This window comes from Pseudochaenichthys georgianus, chromosome 12, assembly GCF_902827115.2.
Source record: "Pseudochaenichthys georgianus chromosome 12, fPseGeo1.2, whole genome shotgun sequence".
In the NCBI taxonomy this organism is placed as follows: domain Eukaryota; kingdom Metazoa; phylum Chordata; class Actinopteri; order Perciformes; family Channichthyidae; genus Pseudochaenichthys; species Pseudochaenichthys georgianus.
The window spans coordinates 23065959-23086092 of record NC_047514.1 but is presented as its reverse complement, the minus strand read 5'-3'; the positions used below and the strand labels follow the sequence as shown (position 1 = coordinate 23086092).

The 20134-nt window shown below is 41.5% G+C and overlaps 1 protein-coding gene across 2 annotated transcripts; it reads left to right on the top strand.

The window, feature by feature from the left end:
• Nucleotides 1-755: 755 nt before the first annotated feature.
• ttc33 (tetratricopeptide repeat domain 33) lies at nucleotides 756-14554 on the top strand. 2 transcript variants are annotated; one of them, XM_034096391.2, is made up of 5 exons: nucleotides 756-830; nucleotides 1272-1499; nucleotides 5646-5727; nucleotides 10015-10146; nucleotides 13513-14554. In XM_034096391.2, exons 2-5 carry the CDS (start codon nucleotides 1273-1275, stop codon nucleotides 13876-13878), a joined length of 807 nt encoding a protein of 268 aa, XP_033952282.1. In that variant the 5' UTR covers nucleotides 756-830; nucleotide 1272; the 3' UTR covers nucleotides 13879-14554. The 2 variants fall into 2 exon arrangements, with proteins under 2 accessions (XP_033952282.1, XP_033952283.1); XM_034096392.1 differs by having other exon boundaries at nucleotides 830-897.
• Nucleotides 14555-20134: the final 5580 nt, after the last annotated feature.

Here is a 20134-nt window from a genome sequence, read left to right as displayed (position 1 = left end):
AATGTTAATTACTCAGACTGCAAACAGGGAATGTTAATTACTCAGACTGCAAACAGGGAATGTCTTCTTGTCGGGAGAAGAGTTTGAACACCAGCGGGGAAGACTTTAGTAATCTGAAATCCCAACGATTTAGATTAAGAAAGACTTCATTTTCATCCAGCTATATTGTGCAGTACAGTACATATAGGAACACAATTGTGTTTTCCAAAAGTATAAACAAATGAATATAATATTTAACAATATATGCAAAAACAGGTATTGAAGAAGATACAAGACAAGATACAAACATGCAATACAATAAATAAATAAAAATGCAATGCAATATTACAAACATAAATAGTTTTGCAAAAACAAATTACAGGTGGGGGGAAAAACTGTTAACTGTGATCATGTGCAATTCACAACAGTATGGACAGTGGCATACTGTGATAGAAAGAAAGCAATGATGAATTAAGATTAAATAAAATAAACTTTTTATGGCTAAAAAATGTTAAATCATCCATGTGTTGCCATCTAGTGGGGAAACGGAGAGTCAGTCCTGTCAGATCTAAATAACATTTCAGTAACTGCACTTCCTTCAATCGTAAAAATAATTAAATGTTATAGTATATCAAAGTATTTTTAGGTCAGCAGAACTTAGTTCGTATTTATAATTCAATTGTTTTCCGTTACTGGCATGCTAGTAGAGTAGTCGGCTACATTAAAAATACGGTTTGTGTTTCTTTAAGAGACGATGTAAACATTCAAACAACTTCCGGGTCACCAAATATGGCCAGAGGTTAGCTTCCGTTAGCTTGTCAATTTTAGCCCACGGAAAGCTGTAGACGTTTGTGCGTAATTACTGTTTTTAAAAAAGAAATTCAAATGTGATATATCATGTCAAAACAAGATAATTGTGTGAGCAAATGTACTTAGATATACAAATGTGTGGCGAATGTTAGCTAGGTTATTATAGCTAACGTTAGCTAGCCTTGTTGTGACTGCCTTAGTGTTCTTTAGTTTTATAACGTCACTTTTTTAGTATTTGTTTGTACTATTTGTTAGTTATGTAACTGTCCTTAAATAGGATATACATATAACTGTAGCAGCTAGATTGCCGGGTAAGATACATAGGATATGTCATGGTAAAATTATGCTAACATCAAAAGCTAGTTGGTTTTACGATATTTCAAAATAAAAGTTTGGACTTTCCTGTACATATTTGATACTGTTCATGAGATAATAGTATATCTGGGCATATTGTTAGTAAACCCACTGTCGTTTCCCTGCAGCATGGCTTCATTTGGCTGGAAGAGGAAAGTTGGTGAGAAGGTTTCAAAGACAGCTGTGCAGCAGTTTGTGGCTGAAGCAGAGAAGCCAGAAGATGCTGGACCCAGGAGAGAAGATGAGGTGGACTGGCTGCACGCCATCAAAAGACGGAAGGAGATCCTGCTGGAGGACTGTGCAGCCAAGAGCAAGAGGCTGAAGGAGGAGGGGGCAGAGCTGGCTGGGCACGGCAGGTGAGCCATGCTGAGGGTTAAAGCTCCTCTGTGTGCACATCACAGTCAGTGACAGCTTTAAACAGGGGTGGAAGAAGTACTCAGATATTGTACTTAATTAAAAGTAGAAGTAAAAGTCCTGCATTCAAAATGTTACTCAAGTAAAAGTAAAATAACTGGTTATTCAGATCGGCCCACTGCAGCTAGTTTGAATGACTTTGTATACTGCAGGGTAACTTGTGAATGTACTCCAGGTGGAACTAAAGTCTGATTTAAGACTTGATTATAGTTCACATCATTAGTCAAAATCTGCATCGTAACTAAAGGTATTAAATTAATGTTGTGAAGTAAAAGTACACAATGTAGCTCTAAGTTGTAGAGGAGTAGAAGTACAGAGTAGCAGCTTGAGTAAATGTACTGCCAGTGGTTAGTTTACACCACTGGCTATAAACAATAACAGTCAGACATGCAAACATTCTTTATTTGTACAACTTCTTTATTTAATTCCTATTGTACAGAGACACATACATTTTACATGCGCAGTTGGTCGCTTTGATAACAATGACAAGTGGTGAACAAGTCAGTTAGTCATTTGAAAGACTGTGTGCCAGTTTTATAAGTTACAACTTGAATCATATGTTAGTCTATGACACTGAGGGGCTTCCTGTGTGTGTGCTGTGGGATTGTTGATGTGGACTACTGGATTTGATAGGAGGGGTTTGATCGCGCTTAATCACTCGGTACATACAATGTGATTAACATAACCAGTGAACCATCAGATCCCCATCTTCTGAAGCAGGATCTGCTCAAGACGAGCTTTAAGGAGACTTGCTCTTTCTAACGGAGGGAGATTGCATTGAGGATAGCGACACTTCCAGCTTTTGCTATGTTCTTGTTGATCATGCAAGATAGACTTATATTTTACAAGAGCTCAAATAACTATACATGTGATGTTAGAAATCTTCCATGGGAGGGCACCATTGTACAAATCGCACAGACCCATCAGACAAAACGAATGGGTTCATACTGGATGCTTATCAAGTTGGTATTCCGGCTTATAAATGCATATTGTTATTGACTTTTTGAAATTGGAAATGTTAAGTTATATTGATCTGTTGGTGGATTTTAAAAATAATGTCAGCAATGCTCAGCTTTATATCGTGTGACTCTGGCAAAAAATCCCTCTGCTTCCTTTGTATACATTTCCAGAATTTTCCAGACACACATGCACGGAGCAATATAGGCCTAAAACTGTAATCTGATATTCCTCCCATGATAATTGACCTTTTTAGCCCAAGTAAGGCCCTTAAACTCCCCTCAGCCGAGGATGTAATTATGTTGCCCTTAGTGACTGCCTGTAATCGTATAAGTGAGGAGAAAGTGGATTTTGCCGGGGAAGTGACATCCTGCTGCTCCGTAATGGCTGTTCTGAGGCTTGAGATGGTGTCTGGTCGGGACGTCAGCCAGGAGCTGCTCTAAACACATTGACCTCTGATGTCAGCCGTCATTACCCAGCTTTAGCAGCTCCTGATGTGATGAACTCTCTTACCTTTGTTTGAATTGCCTCTCGGTTTGTTTGAAACCTATTTTATGTGGTAAGTAGGCCTGGAAGAAAACAAAATGTTGCTCGTTTTTTTAGTGAGAGTTTCCCGTTTTAAACTACATGGAAAAATATCATAAACTCTCTACATACCAATCGCAATATTAATCATCAAAATGCATTTAAAACTCTTGAAATCGCACTTAAACACATTGGAACCACCTTACCTTACAGTTTGTTAAGAAACACTTACATTTTTTACTAAGCATCCTTTTAAAGTAATCATCGAAATATATGAATCATAATCTTTAGGTAAACCTGCATGGATAAATAAATAAGTAAAAATAGGAACATTATATGAGTCTGATCTTCTATAAATGATTATTCCTTCGGGTTCTTTTTACAAAATAAAACAATAAAGGATTATTCCTGTATCTTTTATCAGGCTTTACTTTTCACTTTATAGCTGTGAAAGGGAGGCGTGTGGCGCAGTGGATTAGTGCGCTGATCTTCGAATCAGAGGATAGCAAGTTCGAGTCCCACTGCAGTCAGCATGTCGTGGGACACTTCACCTCAAATGGCTCCTGTGGGGATTGTCCACAGTCTTGAGTATGTAAGTTGCTTTGGATAAAAGCGTCTAACAAGTGACATGTAATGTAATGTAATGTGATGTAATGTAACAGCTCTGCCATGATAGCGGCTTTTTCTTTGTATTCAATATCATCAGTTAAGGTAAAAAGCCATGCATTGCAAAATCCTGCCTTGTTAGCCTGCTTTCTTTCTTTAGAAGAAAAAGCAGGGCCGGAGCAATGCTTGGGATACGTGGGAGTTTGGTGAGACAGCAAGTCAAATCCTCATCCAAATGTTACAAATATGTTGCTGACTTGCAGCCGTCATGCTGAGTAATTTTTCAGACTAAAACTGAGTTTGAATCATCCAATGGGACAGCTTGTTTTGTTTAGAAGAGGTTACTAGTTTAGTCAACATAACTATTTGGGGTGTTTCCTCCTTGAGAACAGCAAAGCATGAAGTCATCATTATACCCTAACCCTCTACCTATTTCATCACAAAACATGCTGCAAAAATATCGATTTATTTCACATTAGCTTACTTTTCTTGAACTATATAAGATCTTTGTAACCACTGCCTGCAGGCGTCAGTGTATCTTCTCTCTCGGCCTTTACTGTGACTGGTATACAGAGATGTGATAACAGTGGAAGAGCCTCGTATAGCTCTCACGCTCATGTGTATTGCTTCATTTCCTCACATGGTTTTGCAGCCTCACGTGTCGGTAAGATTTCCACACTGCTCTAGTTCCATTTCCTCGGACTAGATATCAGTTGAATGTTTTCTCAGGCTTGTTAAAGGTCTCATTGCGTGGTTCTAATTGCTTCTAATGTTATTCAGGATGTCCTCCTGTTGAACATGAGGGCAGACATGCCGTCTTGTTGAACACAGGATTTCACTTCCTAATCATTCCATTGCATCAGGCTACTGACAGATTCCTCCGTCAATATTGACTTGAGGAGGAGCATGTGTCCTTTTGAGTGTGTTAAAACGGGACTATTTCCTCGTAAAATACCATGACAATTGCCAACCTTTATAAACAAATCTATGCGACACAGATCAGAAGACCACAGAGGGGACAGGATGCCGTGTGGCCTTCGCCCAAATGTATGCAAAACCTGTTTCCAGAGGTCTCACGGACAAAGTGACTGCGTTGTGTTTTCCTGGACAGAGCATTGATACGCATTTGTGTTCAGCTCAGTGTGTGTTTAGCTCTTGTTTACTGGGCTGCCATTCTGCCGGACAGGTGCACGGGTATTGTGGAGTATGCTTGCAGCTGTATAGCATAAATAAGCGTATGTACACTACTCCTCTAGGAGCCAGTCCTGCTTTATTTAGTCTAAATGTCAAAAGAACAAAGCATTGATTTGATTGAGTGAACATGATGAAGGAAGTGCACAAAGGTGATGGTAAACATTTACTTGGATGTGACTCGGCCATCAGCTTTTTGAGATGTCGAACATGCAGCGACAGATGTCTCCAGGGGAAAGGGCTTCACGATACCCACTCACAAACACCTGTTGTGTTACATGACATCAAACCGAGTGTCTAATTTCAATTCTTTTTCTTGAGTGAGTCGTGCTTCAGTGCTGCTTTATCCAAACATGGAACTTTGGCGTGAGTTCACCCAAAGCCATGTTCAACACGATGTAATGCAAGATCTCTGTGTGGGGCGTTGGTGGCTTTGGGCACTTACATCATAAGCTTCTTTTCTTTTGTTACAAAAGCAGAATTGTGCTGACATGAACTCATGTAATAACCGACAGCTGCCGTTTAAAGCGCCCTTTACTTAAGTAGAGCTTTACGCTAGAATGTAATTCTATTAAATATCATTTCATGGGAGCATAGTCAAGTGTGCAGACTCTTTATTTTTAATTGTCATTTAATTTTTTTCCATTTGTCACTTTGGATCACAGCCGACAAACATCCATACACCATTACTCATTGAAATGCGTGTGTCTTTAATAATGCAACACAACAACAGCATTCACAGGCAAATGTTTATTTTGATGCTAAAAACCTTTTTTTTATGATTAAACCCCATTTTGTGTTTTCTCCAGGCACTGGGAGGCCATTAAGAAGTTGGACGAGGCGATTGAGCTGACTCCAGACAACCCGCTCCTGTACGAGATGAAGTCTCAGGTGTGATTTAAATCAACTGTTGATCTTTACTATTACTCTCACCATACCCTGCATACACACCATGTCTTCCATCTCAAGTCTGTTCCAACCATTAAGTTCTAAAGCCTCTTTTTTATTCTACACGTTCTTCTACGTTCTATATATATATTCTACAAAAAGATGTCCTACATTACCCATAATGCAATGAAACAGTGGACAATTGTGTTTGATATGTGAGCAAACGTGAGCCTACCCTCTAAGCAGCTAGACGTCGAGTGAGGTGGTTAAACCACATGTCCTATACGCAAGATGTTGCTGCTGTTTCCTGTCACAGTTCAAGCGTGTCTAGAATGCGATGCAGTCAAACAGCTGCCTTTTTAAGGTACTAATGTAATCAAGGTGGCTTTTTAATTACACCAAATACAGTTTGTTTACCAGAATGTAACCAATCTGTTTTTGGGTAAACTGAACGAGGCGGCATGAAATCCTTCAAAGCTTTTGAATGCTTTACAGCACAAAGTCACAGAAACACTTAAGTGGATTTTTTTTAGGAGATTCCTCATAAATAACACAAAAATATTCAAAGATTACATATAAGCTTGGCTTTGATATTATATTCTGTAAAAGGCAGTCTGTTGTCACGTCACTTGTTGGTGCTACACACTAAGTCAGTCATTTTCTTAACCTCTCCTCTTGCACTTATTCTGTACATTCTCAATTTGTTTAACTTAACATTTCAAAAGAGTTAAATCATGCATATATGGAAGGATATAAATATTTACCTGTTATTCTGTTTATCGCCGCAGTTAGGCTTTCTAGTTTTACATCTGCGTAGGACGATATGTCCGACAGGGGTTTCCTGTTTAGGATATTCCAAGCAGTTAATGGCCACACGTGATGTTCACCAGTCACTTCCACTCTGCTGATGACTGACCACTTGTTCCCTTCATGACCTTTGGTTTGGGAAAGCTACTCTCCACCAGCATGATGTCGATGCACTTCCCATCCCTGTCTTAGTACTCTGTCTGATCATTGATCAGCCATCATGGCCACAGAGACCCTCTTCCAGCTGCCACTGTGGAATGCTTTTAAGATAGATAAGTCAATATGAGCACAGCGATGACAGAAATGAGCGCCTGCAACATGTTTCAAACGGCTCTAATGTCTTTACGCTTCCTTTCTCTGGTTACTTTCACTTCCTCGTCTGTTATTTAGCCATCATTCCTTTCTTCGATCATAGGCATCTTTGAACAGACACACTCGATGATTTCCGCCTTCATTTACTACGACTAACCCAATGAAATCTCTTTTATGGCCATAACCAGCGTATGCCTCGAATCAAATCAAATCAGATCAAGTTTTATTTATATACAGTAGCACATTTATAAACGATTTTTGGTGGAGCCAAAGTGCTGTACATATAATACAATTAGCCTACAGTAGAGACACTTTACAGCAAATACAACAGCACAGATTGTTCAGAATATCAGTATGAGAAAAACCACACCCTCTGTCCTTAGACCCTCTGTCCTTAGACCCTCTGTCCTTAGACCCTCACATCGTACAAGGAAACACTTCCGGAGAAAACCCACAGTTTAAAGGGAACATGGGAGAAACCTCAGGGAGAGCAGCAGAGGAGGGATCCCTCTCCCAGGACGGACAGACTGCAATAGATGCCGTGTGTAAATCGAAGAGATAATATATTTTACAGCATGTAGACCGAATGTTAGGAAATGCATGTGTCTGTAATGAGAAGATGAATCCACGAGGATGTCAGCTACAATCCTGTGGAAGCCATCGGGGAAGCAGCATGACGAGACCCAAGGCAGGACCGCAGAGACAGGTTCAGCCACGACCCGAAGTCCACGACTTAATCCAGAACTCAGGATAGAGGATCCAAGACACAGGACTACAGCAAGAGGATCAGCCTCGACTCCGCATCCCGGCGTAGATACAAAACAAGAACAAAGATTTGGCTGGGTTAATCGGAACAAGAGAATACACAGACACAGACAGAGAGGGGAAGGTCCTCCTAAATATTAAACGAGTAAGAGGTGAAGAAACACAAAGCCAGAAATTGAAAAGAAAAGGCACCATCATGCTTCCCCTTAGAATAGGGTGGAAATTATGAAGACCCAAATTATAGAGAGGGGACAGGGGATACTGGTGAAGAGGGACAACAGTGAAAAAGCCCATCGTATCCAACGTACTAGCACTCTCCAAAGAGACAGAAAGTCAGAGTATACGCCGAGAGGCACAACGTGACTACGGGAATGCACTCTCCTGTATAAATGAGTTCAAGGGAAAGGGGGTGAAAAACTAAACTAATCAAAAGAAGGAAGTAGAGAGGCCTAAATGCCCTCTCCTAGATTCAGGTAAAGGAAAGAACTGGGGAACAAACAAGTACAGGAGGAAAGGCCCAACGAGTCATCGTCAACACTCTCCTGGAATAGTTGAAGGTGAACGGGGAAGGAAGAATATAGTGAGAAACAGCTGAAAAGGCGTCCAAGAACGCTTCCCCTCTAGTCAGGGTGAACATGGAGGATAAGAACCAGATAGAGAGCACAACGACCTATCTCTTCGTCAGATGCACTCCCCCGCCTAATACAATATTATCCATGATGGGATATTTGAGAAGGAAATCATTAGAGCACCAGGCCTGGAAGCCACCACAAAGGGGAAGCATCCTCCTCATGCTACAAATGAATTGAAGCATGACAAAAGGAAATGTGTTTTTCCCCGAGTCAGCGTGTGTGTGTTCGACTGCACATGTAAAGCACATCTCGCGTATCAGTGTCCATGCTGAGGCTGAGGATAGGCCTGACCTCCTCTCGGTCCCTTTACTGGCCCAGATGACGAGGACGGTTGCACTGATGCTGGTCCTGTACGTCCCTTCGTCACTTTCTTTCCATTTAACTCGATCAGCATTGTGCCACTGCGCCCACTGTGCGTCTGTGTGTCTGTTGCAGCAGACTGTCGGGCACTTCCTGGCTACATTATAAAGGATTTCAGCTGATGGAGACGAAACAAAGTTGTAGATTGTGTTGTAAAGTCACGAGGTTCGTTGGGCTATTTCTTTCCGTATGTTTCATTGTGATATTCATCTTTAATATCTTCCCTTGGTCTAATTCAGAGACACGGCATACTAACAGTTTAACAGTTAATACCAGTTTGGTGCTCAGCGTTCAAACTAATATTTACGAATAGAAGTGGCTTACGTTGTTTGACTTTTTAACAAGCCTGGGCATCAAGGCGACTTCTACACATATTGTGCTATTCTTTCATGTTGCAAGAAAGACTTTAAATACATAAAAGTAGGGCAATATATCAATTATATGTCGATATCGTGATACAAGACTATTATCATGTGTTTTGTGTTGTAATTTCATGACATGGCTTAGTGTCTTTTCCTGGTTTTAAAATAAGTAAGGATCATTTTTTTCTAAACGTAACATTCAGTTATAGACATTAAAGTAAAGATATCTACGTTAGTGATGATTATTTATTAAAAAGCGTAGTGAAGGCAGCAGCGGTCTAACGTACTACACATCTTCTGTTCATATTGCCGGCCCCATGTCAGAGCTACTGCTCCGCTCTTGTTTTAGGTCTGGGATTTGTTGCTTCAAAGTGCACTCGTGTCTCAGAGGAGGCTGTGCTTAAACCAAACGATGTGAAGCTGAGAGGATATGCACTCTTTCAGGCCATGAAACATGTATGCATGATTCTCTTCCAGAGATGGAAACAATACAAAGTTGTTTGGCACTTATGTCACAGCAAACCCCATTACTGCCAACAAAGAATGAGCCTCTTAAACAGCCTTTCGCCCCAAATAGTCTTCACAGATTGTTATGCAAATGATTTTCCTCATAGCTTTGTTCTTACTTGACGGTAATGCAAAATACACCAATTCCAGGTGAAGGTGCTGGGTGTCTGAATACATCATGATTAATAAGACGAGGTTAAAGAAGGGAATGAACTATAAGTAAGTCTTCTTGTGACCATGACGCTGCAGTTGATGTATTCTGTGCTTTATGTTCAAATAGGGAATTGGTCATGTAGGGAACCAAAACAAAATCACCCGTCAGTTTCAAAGGTGACATTCTTTTCTCGTTTTGTGCAACTAAACGATGTCTATCTGAAATGATATAAATACGGATATGCAATGATGAAAGACAGCACCAAAAAAAATCACATTTGAGGAGAAAGAAATATCATTTTTGCTGGAAGAATTTCAACTACCATTTTGTATTGAGTGATGGGAGATCCCACTCGAAGGGTCTTCTTCAACCTGGTCTGGTTTGTCCCCAGGTGCTCACCATCCTGCAGGAGGTGTTCCCTGCAGTGAAGGCAGCGGAGATGGCGGTGAAGCTGCGCCCCCTGTGGTGGGATGGCTGGCAGACCCTGGGCCGAGCTCAGCTCAACCTGGGAGAGGTGGACCTGGTGAGTGTTGATGCCACACACACACACACACACACACACACACACACACACACACACACACACACACACACACACACACACACACACACACACACACACACACTGCAGGTCCTGTATGTACATGCAAACACCAGATGGAGGAACGTGTTAGTCGTGCGGGAGGACACAGAACTTGTAACAAAAACGACATTCCTCTGTTTACAGATGACAGTGTATCAATTGTACAGCTTGTTGGAACATCCTGGTTGGTGATGTTGCTCCATTACAAATATTCATATTAACATGAAAGGAAAAGGCGTGGCGGTGTACTTCAATAAGTAACATTAATAGATATCTGAACATGTTTGATACTATACTAATATAAACCCGTTTTCTTTCATGCAACCGCACCAGATGTCATGCTGGCTGTTACCACATGTGCTCAGTGGTATCGTGAACAGATGTGTTCTCGTGTTCAGACAGTCAGATCTTCCTTGGAATAGCTTTGAATGTTTGATTTTGCGATGACCTACACCTGATGGTAGCCGCCGACCAATCAGTCGGAGAGGGGCTGTTAAAGTACGTCAGTTATTTTCTGTTGACTTTTTTCGGCACTTTGCTCCGAGATGTTCCTCTTTTTAAACTCACGCCCTCTCGCCTCGGGCTTGGACGATTGCTTACATGACCGAGAACACGCCGGGACCTGTGGGTGCAGGAAATGTGCAGAACTCGTCGTTCGCCCCGGCTAGAGCCAAAGAAACAGCCTGCGCTCTGAAAGCCTTCAGCTACAGGCGCTGCACGTCCCTCCTCAGAGCAGGAGACCTGTCCTACGGCACGGGGACAACAATGGAGGTGTTGAAAGTTACCCGAGCTAAAAACTAAACACATCTTGTTGGATAATGAAGCTGTTGGGAAGGAAGGCGAAAAATAGGGCGCATCTATTTATAGCGAGACTTGTTCAGTCACGTTTTAAAGCGTAGTGTGCAAGAACACGTTTGAGCGCATTGATTCTCTCTTTTCACGAGTCTTTTCCTTTTCTGGAAAGCACCCAAATGAAGAGAGCATATAGCGTCTGATGTTGTTATTCCTCACGTCTCCTAACGTCTTAAAAACATTGCAAACTGTCATCATTGCAGCGTGACAGCTCCATGTATCTCTCACGGTCATCACAAAGGAGCCGGTCGGTCTGCCTGCTGAAGGATTACTTTAGAAATACAAACCTGATGCGACTGTGCTCTGTACAAGACGAAGCCTGTTGTTGTTGTTTTGGGACGACTCCAAAGCCAGAGATCTATTTGAGTGCAGCATGTCAAACTGTTTTTCAGCAGGTTACTCATGTTAGAGGTGAGGGACATTTGACATCAAGTTGTACAAACTGTTGGCCTTTTGTGAGGTTCCCATGACGATCTTTAAACGGAGGCTCAGCTTCTCATGCACTCAAGTTAGCGTTTAGTTGCTTGTTTTAATACAAGATGACTTCTTCGTTGAGAAAGCCTCCTGATGTTGGAACTAAACGTCCTTGTGTCGTTAAAGCTTGGGTGAAAGGTCTCTTGGGAAATAACAGTTTGTGTTGGTGATTGCATTCTTGACGTGTGATGCATCAAGGACTCTTCCTCAGCCAGACCGGTGCCACAGGTTGGACATGTGGGATTTGTTCTGGGGATTTGTCTGACTGACTGATTACCTGTTCACAATGGGAGTGTGTCAGCGTCGCTGGGAACGGGTGCAACCGAAAGGCAAAGCTGTGTGTTTTCATGTGTACGCCGCGTGCCAGGGGAAGATGGCTATCAGGGCAGATCCGGGCAGATGTTATGGATGTGCATCGACTTGGATAAAACCAATAACACTAAGGTGGTTGGCAGATTCTCTAAACTCCGACACTCCATTTCTTATCTGCAAAAAGCATTCATGCACTAAACAAATGCCAAGCGAGCAGCAGGTCTTCAAGGAACTGTCTTTGACCTCGTCCGTCAAAGATACGTGTTATCATTTAACTTTATTCAGCATTTCACCCCTAATGTTTCTGATAAGCAGCTCATGACCAACGTGGGCGACTGTAGTTCTTATCACCGCTTATCATTTGATGAAAAGTCAAAGTACTTTAAAGCGAAAGATTCTTTAATTCAATGATTGATCTGTTTGCATCAGGTTAGCTTCAGGTTAGCATCAGGTTAGCATCAGGTTAGCATCAGGTTAGCATCAGGTTAGCTTCAGGTTAGCTTCAGGTTAGCTTCAGGTTAGCTTCAGGTTAGCATCAGGTTAGCATCAGGTTAGCTTCAGGTTAGCTTCAGGTTAGCTTCAGGTGTTGCATTCCCTCAGAAACACTTGTATTAAAGAACATCTGACTGTGGAGGACACTTCTGTGCAGCAGCAGTGCAGCGGGAGTCACCGACTCATGAAGGAGGCACGAGGAGAGCTGGAGCTTTGATGGCAAACACTGACGGTGTGTTTGGAGTTTCGACCGGAGAGTTGACGAGACAGGTGGTGTGTCACGAGGTGACACAGCGGTCGCCAAACCAACTCTGAAGAACTCTTCTGCAGCTCGAGGTTTTAACTAGTTCAGAGTGTAATAATCAACATTCTTCATCAGTGAGACTGAACATTATGGACCCTGAATCTAACTAGACCTGTGCCGTGGGAAAGGAGACAGTGAGAGGAGAACATGATGAACTGTGTCGAAGGTTGAATACCTAAGCAAATGATTTCCCTAACACTGACTTTTAATCAAAGTCACTGAGCGCCTTCAGAGCCTCCGAAGACACCCACATGTTCTACAGGCTTACACACTTCTTTGTCAAATGTGTCGAGTGCTCCTTTTAAAGAAGCTGAACTTTCAGTGTTATTCAGGTTACATTTACATTGTTTGTGGTAAGTGGCTTTGAAGATGGCTTTCCAGTCAGGGTTATTCCGGTTATCGTGAACACTCGTAGGTTCAGATGTGCCTGCATCTGTGAGAACAGGCTTGAGAGATTTCAGACTTCTGTCAGAATCCGTTTAGGAGCTAATCAGTGGCCTCGTAGCGCATGTAGGGGCAGATGTATGTCTCCCTGTCACAGCCCGGCGTCAGCTCCCAGAAACCACGGGAGGCCGTTTGTATTCCTCTTTTATCGGGACAATAATGTTCACATTGATCTATAAATGCTCAGTCAGCTGCGAGCTATTGACGTCTCCATAATGAAACCATAGATCTGTTTAACGTCTCGCTCGGTCGACAAGCTGACGAGGCTCTTTCAGCTCCAATCTCATACCATCCATCCGTGACCGAGCAGGGCGGAAAGGGGCCTGAAAACACATCCAGATGAAACATTACATTCCAGCAAGACATAAAGTCACTTTTTCAGAGCTATGTGTTTGAACCCTAAGCTCACCTGGTGCTTGTCCCTGCAGGCCGTGAGGTCCTTCCAGGTGGCGATCCACCTCTGCCCGTCAGAGCGCTCCCTGTGGCAGGAGGACCTGGAGTGGGCCTGGAGGTTACAGAAGCAGGAGATGGCAACAAAAGAGAAGACCCGACAAGAAGAGGAGACCAAAAACCAGATCCTTAACGCCCCGGAGCTGAAGCAGGACTTTGATTTTGAGTCGGATGAGGTGCTGGCCGCCTGCGTGGCCGTTGCCGAGCGACAGACACGCTACGAGGAGCTGAAGAGGACCACCGTGGTCATGGACGCTGAGGGGAATATAAAGAGTGTACTCACTGGGGAAGGGGGGTCGGAGGAGCCTTCAACGGACACCTTTGTCAAAGCAAGAGGACTTTGATTTCGTTTCAGCATCAATTATTGTCCTGGTAAAAATATAATAATTAATGATGCGAACTGACAAAGTCTGCTTTTGGTCTATATATATCCCATATAGTTGACTTCTCTTATATAGTTTTGATCCTTTGGATGTGATGGTTTTAATGTGCATGTAGACTTTTTACATGTTTTGAAGCGGCCAGCGCGTACCCTAGCTCTGTGCGTCTCCTCTGGATAGCACAATAACTCATTCAGCTACTTCACTCTGCGTCACATTAGCCTCTGAAACACGACACTCCCCCTCCGTTGGAACGCCTATTTGCAATTTGGGATTCAGTATAAAATGTAGGCACAATTTCTAAGAAAATTGACAAATAATAAGAAGGAAAATTAAAGCTTCAATCCAAACTAATTCTTAAAGCTAAAGCAGTGAAAAACTGCTAATACTTTAATAAAGAAATGTAATTAAACATTTGTGTGAAATTGATTCATCTTTCCAATCAAGTGTCCCGCTGTATTAAGGCATATGAACACAAATCTAGTTCCTATGTTAGTTTAGAAATTAAGATTTTGTTTTTTTGTGACGCTCTGATAGTTAAATGTGAATGACTTGTGAAGTGTTTGTTTCTGAAAAAGAGCATGCATGCTCTGCTTATTGTCAACACGTGTATAAACCTGAATAAAAAGGTGGAATAGTTCTCTGTGTTTCCTGCACTTTTCTTTCCCTGTTTTAGTCCTGTGCTTTGTTCGTTGTTATCTGGAGATGAGTTGCAAGACATCTACCAAGGTGGATCCAATACGAGTATTTAAAGACCTTGATTCACAAAAAAAAAAGGAAACGATTGCTTGCATTTAACTTTAAAATACATTTAACAGGGTTCTTACGGTCATTAACAACCTGGGAAAGTCATGTTCATTCAAAATGCTAATTCCAGGCACTGTTGTAGAAAATAATATTTTTCCCAAAGTTTTGGAAAAGTCATGGAAATGTAACTAAAGTTGCATCAAATATAATTTATATTTTAGCTAATCGCCGAAATAGTAATACTATAATGATAATAAATACTGTATCGCAATGAAACGTAAAATGGCATTTATCTGACCAGGTATTTTGCTGGTGAGAGATTTGAGTTGCTTCAGCGTGTAGAAGCTAGTATTTTCCTGTTCCATGTTCAAATAAACCGTTTTCAGTGGTACGCTGAGACAGAGTCATGTTTTTGGTCATGGACAATCCGGTAAAGGTCATGGAGAAGTCATTGGTGGAAAAGCGTATGAACCCTGATTTAAATATCCAAAGAATATAGTTAGACAAATACAAACAATGTAATAATAAACGTCTGCTTTTAGCAACAACTTACTGCACTTTCTAGGAGGATTCATGCATGTTCTAAAAGTTCAGGTAAAGAAATCCCCTTCAAACACTTCTATATAATATCCTACAGAGAGCAACCACAAGACCCCCCTCTCAAGGCACATGTAGAAGAAGACAAAGCACGAGTTAACCACAAGCGGCTCTCGGTTTCCTTTCTCAAAGACTTAAAGTGATTGTTTCCATTGAAATGTTCCAGAAATACTTCATGATAACCTCAAAGGAAACATTTAGCGTTCCTGCGAGATCTTAATAAGTTTCATTATTAGGTCTCTTACCGGGAAACACGAGTTACGGCTGAACAATGTGTGATTCCGATTGATCACATCTTTGGGTCTGTTCAGAAGGAAATGTTTTCTTTATGATAATTATGAATGTACACGTGTTAATAATCAAAAATGCATTCCTGGAGTTGATAGATTTGAGGATTTGGACGACTGATCGTGTCCATTTCAGCATTGTATCACCATGCAGGAAGTTATTGATGGATTGGTTTGTTTGTGTGCTATTCATGCAAAGTGTTGTAAAAATGAAAGATTTGAAATGAATGTTTGAGAAATAAGACATTTCTGTCTCACTTCCAGAGCAGTTGAAGTCTTCCTCAGCTTTGTAGGGCAGCGTAAATATAGAAATAATTGAGTTTCTGTAAAAAGGCCACAAGAAGTCCCGAGATACAGGTGCTGTGGGAATAGAAATTAAATCAAGTCAGAAACTTCTTGTCAGAGTGAAACGTGTTTGCACCAAAGTAAACTGGACTCCTGGTATTGTACATGCAGAAAAGCACATGTTTATAATGACCTGTAGTCACACCCTCGCCTGTGGCACGCAGCCATTATCGCTGACGCAGCAGTTGGTTTCAGAGCTGTTTATTAAGATGGATGCTGCAGATCACCTGTGTGTGACCAGGGTGTGCTGGGGCATTCCAGGTTAAATAAACATGAGGGGAGAGTCAGTTTGAGCAGTGCATCAGAAAGACGTGCATACTAAACAAATAAGATACGTTGACCTTTTAAGTGAGGCAATCATTCATTTGCCAAGTGTTGAATATCTGTGCTCACCAAGCCCTACTTCATCTACTTTACAGCTGCTTGTATGATGCTCCTCTAGAGACAAGCACCACTTTGAAAATATTGTGTTACCAGAGATGTGCTTGCACATTTCTTCAAAATATTGTATTTGGCATGAAGATTTTTTTTTAAATAATGCATAAACAAAATAAAGAAGTCAAGTATATTATGTATTAACACAATAAAGATAAAGGCTAAGCATACTCAGAAGTCAATGGGTAAAATACAGTGAAATTGACAATTAAAATGAGATCTGAAGCTGTTTAAGATTAAATAAATAAACCTGATACAACAGATTGTCTTGCCTTTAAAAGGTACCAGCACTCAGAAAACACTGATATATATCTTAAAGTTAAGAGTGAAGACAAAATAAGAAAACACCCACACGGCCACTTCAAGAGTTAAGTGAGCCAGGAAATAGGATGTTACGCTCGGTAATCTTATCGATTACGTTTTCCAAGATGCTGTTAAATTGGGATATGACGTCTATGTTCTGGACTATTAACTGCATCTTCTAGTTCCTGGTAGTGCCAACCCATAACATATATACATCTAACTTCAGTTTAAAACCTCAGCTCACCCTTCAAACTATCCTTAAGCAAGATATAATAGCTCAATACTGTAGGTATTTCTAAAAACGGTCATTTCCTGGAATTGTCTTTTTGCTCTTTACTCCATTCCTGAGCTAAAGGCTGCAAGATGAACACACGCTGCTCTTTGAGTGGCATCTTCCAAGTGAAAGTTGATTGTTTTCTCAGGGCTTTAAATGTCATATGACTGCCGTTAGCGGATGAGAATGAGCTTATTTCCCAGAAGAGCTCCTGTTTTCTCCTCACAACTGTTTTCTCAATCACTATTTCCCGAGAGACTCCCCAGCTTTAGCAGCTTTCTGGGTCTGAGGTAAGCGCTCTGTTTAACGGGACATTGTTCTCAGAGGGAGTGTCAACGGCTCTGGGAAGCCTCTGGACGTCGGCCATGTTGGATCTGGAAGCCTTCTGCAGGGTGAGGAAACCATCCGTCTGCAGGTGAGCGGCCTGTGCCATCTGAACTGGATAGTGGTTGGACATGTGTTGAAACAATCAGTGCGTTAAAGGTGGGGTAGGTACGTTTGAGAAACCGGCTCGAGATCGCTAGAATTTGAAAATACACAACCGGAGAAAATCTGCCACTTCCTTATAGAGCCCCTCCTCCAACACACACGAACGCGCACATGACCAATGAGGGCACGAGATAAGTTTGTGCCCCGATGGAAGGCTGACAGGCAGGTAGGCCATCCTATCAAAGTTGTACTTTTTACAGTATTACGGCTTCTACAGATGACATTTTTTTATGGATTTTTTGTCAAAGCACTTAAAGGTGGGGTAGGTAAGTTTCAGAAACCGGCTCGAGATACACAACCAATCGATTGGTGGCCTACCTGCCTGTCAGCCTTCCATCGGGGCACAAACTTATCTCGTGCCCTCATTGGTCATGTGCGCGTCCGTGTGTGTTGGAGGAGGGGCTCTATAAGGAAGTGGCAGATTTTCTCCGGTTGTGTATTTTCAAATTCTAACGATCTCGAGCCGGTTTCTCAAACTTACCTACCCCACCTTTAAGATATTCATTGCTATCGGGATGTTAAGAGCATTCCATGGAATATAACAAAAAGTGTATCTCAAACCGGTTTCTGAAACTTACCTACCCCACCTTTAAGAGATTGAAGAGAAGAAAGCTGATCTGCATGTTGTCAGATGCTGAATGGCACTGACTGCGACGGGCTGGCAAAGGAACATGTTTTTGTAGAGCATTGAAAACATGCTTACATTTCACTTGAAATGATCTTCTGTTTTTGCTTAGAAATAAATAAGCAGCGCTTTTACGTTATATTATGGTTTTATGTAAATCTTTGAAGCGCTTCTTTGCTTTTCAGTAGGTTCATGTGAAATGGTTTTACCCTTTCCTGACGTGGTATAGGTTGTTTGTATATGAATGGTCTGTAAAGGCAAAGCATGTAATCAAATCACAGTGAAGGAACACAATACAATGGGCCACTTTAAAGATGTGCTCAAGGCCCACCTTAACCTGCCATCAGGCCCTGGGGCTGATAGGTTTTGTAGGCCCCCTATTTAAACAACAAATGAAAGTCATTTATAGCCTCGGCAGGCTCTGTGATCGCACTTCTCCACTCTGCTCTACGCGCGCCTCCTCCAGATGAGTGACGTATCGGGCCTCCCTCATGTATTTGTCCGGTTGCCGTTGGCTCCCCTCCACGTAGCAAGTCCTCGTCGTCCTCTCCATCTCCTCCAACAGATAATGTCCCTCCTGTCTGTTTTTCCTCTCCCGCTACTCCATCGCTATCAGAACCAGACGGCCTACTTGGCTCAGAGGCGCCGCGGCCGGCACCGCTGCCGCTCGGTACAGAACTCACCTGTCCTTCCTCCTCATCCTGGCCTACAGGTTTAAAATAACCTGTAGGCTTCGACATGTTTTGTAATAGCTGCTTGTCTCGAAACTCCTTTTCCCTCAACAATTTACTTTTCCGAGCGCCACTCTCAAACTTTTTCTTCTCTGACATTTTCTCCTAAACATCCTTCATCTGTCACTCAATCACTCGCAATTTGAATAAGTCACATGTGAAACATATTCTCATTCTGATTGGCTGTTAAGTGGTGCCCACTGACTGTTACGGAGTCATCTCTGGAATCCATCGATCTGATTGATTAGCGGAGCAAATGATACAAATACTACGGAGGGAAGATATTTTCGTTTGGATTACTGGTCTGGGGGAAGCCCGCGAGTGTGTGTGTTTGTGTATTTTTGCGTTTGTGTGTATTGTGTTTGTTTCCCAGGGAAAACACTCAGGAGAAACACAGGCTGTTGTTATGCCTGCTGTGACGTCAAGTTACTCCGTTCTCCGCTTGTAATTATGCCGAAGCTTCAACATTGTATTTATCATCTGAATTTGCCGAAACAATTTTAATATTCTGAAAGCCAAGACTTTGTTTATTTGAAACCAGATGAAAACAAACTGTAACGGACCCTGCTGTGTTATCTATGATTACTCTACGCCTTACATTCATAATGTCAGCGGAGGGAGGAGAAGTGAGTGGCGAGTGAGAGCTGTCATCTTCCTTTTACAAGCTTCAAAAATGTATTTATCGTGTGATTTTGGAAATAAAAGTTTCATATTCTGAAAGCCAAGACTTTGTTTATTTAAATGTTTTTTAAAAACATCCGAAATAAAAAACTTTTTATTTTTTTAATAAAAATCTTTTTTTAACCTTTTGTATTGGCTCATGATAGGCCCCTGATCTCCGTAGGCCCCTGGGCTTCAGCCCAGGTCAGCCCGTGCATTAAGGCGGCCCCTCGCCACCCATTCATTCCAAAAGATCAGTGTTGACTTTCATTTCCATAATCAGTACTTTCATTGAGCACAGATCAATATTTTATTTCCGGCCGTGATTCAGCGATGAGGTTGCTATCGGAAGCCTTTTCTACGGTGAAATAGATGTGTTTTCTGTACAGGAAGGGCAGTAACTCAGGATTATTCTCATGTTCGATTACCTTTCAGATTATTTCTCAATGAATCAGCTATTCTTTTGGTCTATAAAATGTCAGAAATGAGTGAAATGCCCATTGTTTTGTGTTTGCATGTCCAAAAAGATGTTATTTATATATATAAAAAACATAGAATCCTCAAATTGATATACAATTTAAAATATATATATTTGTTATATAATAATATAGATCTTCCTGTTCTACTTTAAAGCACACTAACTATTTATGATGCATATTTTAGCTTAATATCATATCAACTCCATTCACTGTCGTACTAAACAACACCAAAAAGAGTGACACAAATA